The sequence below is a fragment of the Aptenodytes forsteri genome, unplaced genomic scaffold (genome assembly GCF_000699145.1).
Source record: "Aptenodytes forsteri isolate BGI_AS27 unplaced genomic scaffold, ASM69914v1 Scaffold230, whole genome shotgun sequence".
NCBI lineage: Eukaryota > Metazoa > Chordata > Aves > Sphenisciformes > Spheniscidae > Aptenodytes > Aptenodytes forsteri.
The window spans coordinates 259,942-266,965 of NW_008795711.1; the positions used below are offsets into that span (position 1 = coordinate 259,942).

A 7,024-nucleotide genomic window follows, 5' to 3' on the forward strand; every position below is an offset into this window, starting at 1 on the left:
GGGGGGGGTGTGTTACAAGCCCCCGCGGCGCCCTCAAGCACAGCTGGGGGCTGCAGGCTTCTTGTTTGCCCCTGCCAGCCACCGAAACAGGGAAAAAGAAAAGGGAGATTTTGCAGTTCTCGGAATGGCTGCATGGGGAAGGGGAAGTGGCAGGGGTGGGGGGTGTGGGCACAGACCGCTCCTGCCTGCCCGAACGCCACCATCCCACAGCACCGCCAAACCCCTTTCTTGCCACCTGCCATTTGGCCGGACATGCAGGCCCTGTCCCGCCGAGGAGGCAGCTTTTTCCTCCATCCAAGGTGGCCCCGAGCAGATCCCTGGGTGTCAAGTGGGTGCCAAAATCGCTCTGCTAGAGCTTACACCCTGGGGTGCACCCAGCTCCCACTCCCAAAGTGTTTGGGTGCCAACCAGCCTCATTACATCTGTCCCCGCAGTGGCCCCGTAGCCCTTTGCATTGCCCTGCTGCCACCCGCACCCGTCCCCAGCCCCGTAGCCGCCGTCCCACTGCCCCAGCCCTGTGCAGGGCTGAGAGGAATAACGAGACGGGGAGGCTGTGATGGAGAACAGCCCGTGGGTCCCTGATGCTGGATGCTCAACCCTGGGGACGGACGCTCTCCCAAGTCAACATTGTCCCCCTGCAACCCAGCTCGTCCCCATCCCCTCCCCAGCCCTTTTTACTCTCTCAGTGCTGTACTCACCACTGAGGAAGGCGACGCGGGGCAGGGGCTCGACGCAGAGCATGGCAGCCGGCATCACCACACCACAGAGCAGGCGGAGGGCGGCTGTGGGCATGGCGGGGGACAGCAGGGATGCACCCCTCAAGGGTCCTGGCACCATCCCTGCGTGAAGGGTGAGGGTTAGGGCAAGCGCCGCCCGGGCTGTATGTCACCATGCGGAAATGAGAGGGGGGAAGCCAGCACCCGGTGCGGGGGGGCCCCGGGGCCCCGGCGCTTCAAGCTGTTCGTGGCCCGTGGCGAGTATGGGTGAGAGCTTCCCACTGCCACCCCGGCACAGGCGGAGACGTCCCCGTGCCCTGCTGGGCTCCCTGCACTGGGACCCCCCTGGCACAAGGGTGTCCAGATGCTCCTGCCTTTGCCCCCACAGAGCCCCACAGTGCCCGTCCCCATCAGGGATTCCTCCGTGCAGCTCCATCAGTGGCTAGAGGGTCCACAAAATTAGGGGGGGGACGGGACACTCGCCTCTTGCAGCTCTTTTTGCAGCTCTTGCCAGAAGTAATGGGGAAACAGCAATGTCTTGAGAACTGTGTGGTCCCCAGGACCCCTTGCGGGCAGCCACCGTGTCCCCAGCGAGCGGCATTACCTCTCCGGCAGGCGAGGACAGAGCTGGCTCACCTCCGCCCCTGGAGCATCGGCACCCGGCAGGCGCCTGGCCGCAGGGGGCTGCGGCCAGAAGACCCTTGCGGGCCCATGCCCAGGGCCCAGCCAAGGTCCAGCCGCGCTGCCAGGCTCCCAGCCCGGCTCGTGGCAGGGCTCACTGCGGCCCAGCCCAGCCCAGCGTGGCCCCGCCGGGGACTGCAGGAACCAGAAAGTCCTGCTGGAAGAGGACGAGCCTCAGCAGGTTGGGGCAGCAGGCGCCTGCTCCTGCCTCGCCTGCATTGCATCCCCGCGGGGAAGGCAGCGAAGCCTGGCGGAGGGAGCTGGGATGGGAGCCGGGGTGCTCTGCTCCTCTGACTGGCGTGCCCAGGGAGTGATGTGGGGGGGAATGGCACGCCCGGATGCCTGGGTTCCCTTCCCAGCTTTGGGGAAATCTCTGGGCTGAGAGCAAAGCAACATTTCTCCTGCTGACTGTGAGGAACGACAGCGGGTCTGAGCATCTCACCCACAAACAGCCCCCTGGGGCCGAGCATCGCCCCCACAAACAGTCCCATGAGGCTGAACATCGCCCCCCCATAAACAGCCCATAGCTGTCCTGGCAGCCAGGCTCCCTTGCAGGCTCCATCCTCCACCCCAGGCTGCTCTGGGATGGCTGTGGGCAAGAAACCCACCGAAGCCAAAGCCCTGGGGTCCCCCCAACACCATAGCCACATCTGAGGTACCCCAATATCCCGCTCCAGACAAGGCTGAGGAGCATCCTGCCCTGCCGGGGCCTCCTTACCTGCCTCCCCCGGTGCCACCATCTGCCAGGACACCAAGCCCCAGGAGGGCAGCGCTCTCCCCACCACCTTGCTTGGCCAAGACAGAAAGCTCCTTGTAAGCACAGAAACTAGGTTACTCTGCCCCGGATTTCCCACTTGGCGAAGGGTTGGCTGAGAAACGGGGCCGCACGGAGGCTTGGACCGGTCGCATTGTTCTGCCCTGGGCTGGAGCCACCGGGGCCAGCAGAGGGGGAGGAGGGATGGGAAAGGGAGCGGAGGCTCCTCAGCGAGGCTGAAGGCTCAGGGGGACGGTGGCAGGGCTGGGGAAAGCCCCCAGAGAGCGTGCCTCTGGTGTGAGCCAGCTCTGATACAAGGTGTGAAGCGAGAGCAGCCTCAAGGCTGCTCCAGTGGCATGGGGAGCCAAAGCTCCATCACAGCCCTGTCCCTCCTCCTTTCTGGGTCCCCTGGCCAAAGTGGTCTGGGGACATGGCGGGGGAGGGGGCATTACAGCCTCCCTGCGTAGGATTTGGCAAGTGGAAGCGAGTGTCACTAAGGGCCTCTCAACATTGGGGTGGTTTCGTTCTCCCTGGTGCTTTCGGGTTCACCACGGCTGTGGCTCCATGGGACTTGGTCCCCTGTCCCACCCACTCTCCAGATTACCTCCAAGCTGAGGAATATTATGCTGCCAATAAACACACATCCTCCCTGCAAAGAGCTGTTTAACCTGCCCCGGGACAGAGCCAGACCCAGCCCAATGTGCTCAGCAAGGTGAGACACGGTGGCACAGGGCAGTCGTGAAGCTGGTGGCCACATCAGCACTGCCATCTCTTGGCTGCCGAGACTTTCCCCATGCCTCAGTTTCCCGAGTGGCTGAGAACTGGGATCCCCCTGCAGCAGGGAAGAGTGTGGTCCTTCTCTGCTGCTTGACCCCAAACCCCTGCCCGTGTCCTGCCCCCCAGGAGCATCCCTGTGGCATGGGGAATGCAGGGATGCTTCCAACACCCAGGCAGAAGTCAGGGGCTGGGACAGCCTGGCTCAGACTGGGGGAGGCTCCTTTGATCCCCCCCAGACCTGGAGCAGGAGGGGGTGTAGGGGAGATGGAAAGCAAGGGAGGAGGGGGATGCAGTAAGGATATGTGAGGATGCAGGGGAGGAATCTGGGGGGTGCGGGGGGAGATAGGGGAGGGATTCAAGAGGTGGGAAATGCAAAGGGCAGGATGCAAAGAGTGGGGACAGATGTGGGGTAGTGCAAGAAAGAGCTAGGAGGATGCACAGGAGGGAGTTGGAGGGTAGAGGGGACATGGAGGGATGCAAAGGAGATACGGGAAGAAGAAAGGGGGATATGGGAGGCATGCAAAGGCAAGAATGCAAGGTGGGAGATGCAGGGAAGGTCTCCCTGAGGTTGGGACCACAGCCCCTTTGTCACTGCCTGGCAGCATCGGAGCTGTCTGGGGGTCCCCAAAGCCCATCCCCACTATGGCGACTGCCTCCAGCCCCGGCTCTGCCTCACGCCCCCCGAGGAGGCATCCCCAGCCCGTCCCCAGCCCCGTTCCGGTCCCGCTGCGGTGGTACCGACCTGTGGCAGCACCCGCGCCCGGGCGGCCGGGGAGGCCTGGCGGGACCAGCATCCCTGCGGGGCCACCGGATCCCGCTCCTGTCGCCATGGCTACGGCTTACCTCGGCCGGCTCCGGCTGGCCTCACCCCCCCACGCAGCCACACACGGACACACGGACAAGCTCGACAGATGGACGCACGGCTGCGCACCCTGCGCTCATGCATAGGCACGGATGGGCGCACACCGGCATGCACGCTGACACGCACAGACCTGCACACACATGCACACACACATGAACGTGCACACACATGCACACACATCCCACCCCCCCACCCCCACCCCCGCACATGTGGACAGACACACAGGCACAGACACCCCCGTGCACCCACATGCACACAATGGTGCACCCACGTGTGTCCCATCCAACGCCTCTCTTGACACATTGCTGTGCCCCCATAACTACATCGTGTCACTTCACTCCATCTTTGCTCCCCCCCATTCACACCACGTCCATGCACCCCCAGCTCTGCATCCCTGTATCCGTGCTGCGTCCCTGCACCCCATCTCTGCACCCCCATATCCATACTCCATCCCTGCATCCCCAAATCTACACCGCATCCCTGCACCCCCATCCCTGCACCCCCAAAACTGCACCCCCATATCCACACAGCATCCTTGCACCCCCACCTCTGCATCCCTGTCTCAGCCCCCCCCCGTTGCCACTCATCCGTCCCAGATGAGCTGTGCTGGCTCTGGCACTGCTTGGCTTTGGGGGGGTCCCAGGAGGGGGTTCAGGGTTGAGCTGTCGCACCACCAGCAGCTGCCAGGATCTGGTCCCAAGCAGGCCACATGTATCCCCACACTGCCACAGCACCCACAGCACCCAATTATGGTTGACGGCACTCCCCCCCTCGAAACTTCCCTTGTGGGGAAGCCTGGCCCAACTGGCGCCAGCAGATCCCACTTCTCCTTTGGAACCTGCCCTCCGTGTGGGAGCTGGGTGCCCCGAGCCCCAAAACAGGATCCCCCGCCATCGCTGCTTCCTCCCTCTGCAACCGCCTTCCCTGCATGACCTCAGGTGAGTCGCTTTGTCCCCAGCTTGCAATTGCACAAGCATGCATGAGGCACCCAGGAAAGGTGCCAGCCCTGCTGCTTTGCACAAGCTGGGGTGCCAGTATCAACACCCTCAAAAGCAGCAAAGCCAGAAACGGGCCCATCCAGGGGCCCCTTTCCACCCCACACTGGGGGTACCTGCCCTGCCCAGGGCTGGGGAGCGGACCTGAGTGCCCTCTCAGCTGCTCCCCTCTTTCTGCTGCCCCGCTTCCCATGGGGCTCAGGAGGTCGGGACCCTTTGCCTGGGAGTCGTAAGGAGCTTGTGCCTCGTGCCTGCCGGCCCGCTGGCACTGGAGGCTTAGCCGAAGCCTGCTGCAGGGAGGCAGAGCTGCCCTGGCCCCCTCCCACCCCAAGGGTTGAGCTGCAGCTCCCCACCCCTGCCTGGTCCCCCCAGGGGTGCCCTGAGGGGGCAATGTGCAGCACCTTGGGGTGCAACCCTGGGGGGGGGTGTGTGACAGCGGGTCCATGCTCACATCTTAAACCACCCTTGGGATTAGCGGGGTGGCCTGACCTTAATCCCCCCGGGCATGCAGGGGCCTGGAAGGGGCCCGCGTGGGGCTCGCGGGGGCCCCCAGCACCCACTCAGCCATGCCCCAGCTCAGTAAACCCCAGCGGCTGCTAGAGGTTGGGGTCAGTCCTGGCTCTACCCCATTCCAGTGATTGTTCCAAGGCTCCTTGTGCTAGATTTTTTTTTCCCCCGAAAAGCCTGATGGTCCCCAGCGTGTGCCCCCCTGTGTTTGTTTGCCGTGCTCAAACCTTGCTGCTCCCACCCAGCCATGCACCCCAGGGTGCCTCCATGGAAACCCTGACACTCAGTGCACAAGTGAGCGAGGCCGGGTCATGGCCCCCTGCTCTGGGCTCCCGTTTCCCTCTTGCCAGCCTCCCGGGAGAGCCCAGAGCCTGCCTCAGTCCTGCGGGACTGACCTGACTTGGTGCTTCGTCTGGAGCGGGGCTGCACTTCTGTCACAGGCACTCTTGTGCGTGGTCCCCATCGGCTGTGTGAGGTCCCCATGGGCCATACATGCTCCCCATGGGCTCTGCAACGTCCACGTGGGCTGCGCAAGGTCCCCACAGGGCTGTGCAAGGTCCCCATGGGCTGTACATGGTCCCCATGGGGCTATGTAGGGTCCCCATGGGGCCATGCAAGATCTACACGGGGCTGTGCAAGGTCCACATGGGATGCGTATGGTACCCATGGGGCTGTGCAAGGTCCCCAGGGGCTGAGCAAGGTCTCCATGAGGCCTTGCAGGGACCCCACAGGTTGTGTGAGCCGTGGGGCACCGAGGATGGCGAAGGGACATGGAGCAATGCCGCCAGCTCAGCCCTTCACCAGTGTGACCCAGCCCTGCCGTGCCAGGACACCTGGGTCCCGAGGGGGAGCATGGGGAGGACCTGTGACATTTCCCCTTGCCTCATGACCTAATTTCTCCCCGTGGCATGGCTGGGCAGGAGCACGAGGTCCCAGCAGCGCTGTTGGCTTCCCCCCGCCATTCAATAACCTGCTATTTTGGGCCCAACCTCATGACTTTTGGGGCCCAGCCATGCAGGGCTCGGGGTCAGGCTGGATTCCCACCTCGGGGGCCAGACGCAGCACGGAGGGGACACACTGCAGCTCCTTGGCATTGCTGGCTGTGCAGGGTACCTGTCCCGGCGCTGTGGCACTGGCATCCCTGAGCTGGCAGAGAGACAGGGGGCAAATGGGGCACAGGGAGGGGGTGGCACTGGAGCCAGTGTGTCCCCTGCCACCCTGCAAGCACCTACCTCTGGGATCCCCCACTGTAACCTCCTCTCCTGGGAGGGGAGATGGGTACCTCGCTGGGTCCCCATAAGCCAGCCCAAAGCTGGAAGGTGGAAGTGATGCCCCGGAGACCCCTTGGCACCCCCTGCCCTCACGAGGCTCAGCCCTGCTTGCACCCAAGTCCAGGGCGATGTGACCCCGTGCGGCTGGGGGGACCCAGGCATCCGAGCACTGGGGCGGAGGGGTACCCCCAGGATGGGCACCCCGGGCACTTACCTGGTTGTGCCTGTGCCCCGGCCGCCTGCCTGCGCTCCCTCACATCGCGGCTCCCCAGCTCTGTGCCCGGTAAAGCCGATTACACACCAGCTTTACAGCTCTCTCCTTCTCCCCAGCATCTCCTCCCGCCTCGCTCCAGTGCCTGGCACGGCCCTGGGGGGGGCAGGGGAGTCCCCTTGGCGGGGTGCCGGGGCCATCCCCATGGTAGAAGCAAACCTGCACTCAGGGGCTCACTCAGGTTCTGCAC

The 7,024-nt window shown here is 64.3% G+C and overlaps 1 protein-coding gene across 1 annotated transcript in view; it reads right to left on the reverse strand.

The window, feature by feature from the left end:
* The window catches only part of SEMA4A (semaphorin 4A), a 5,211-nt gene extending 4,373 nt beyond the window's left edge, over positions 1–838 (reverse strand). The window contains exon 1 of the mRNA XM_019473161.1: positions 699–838. Within this exon, the coding sequence (XP_019328706.1) occupies positions 699–837 (139 nt within the window). The 5' untranslated portion in view covers position 838. The remainder of the gene's footprint in view (positions 1–698) is intronic.
* Positions 839–7,024: the final 6,186 nt, after the last annotated feature.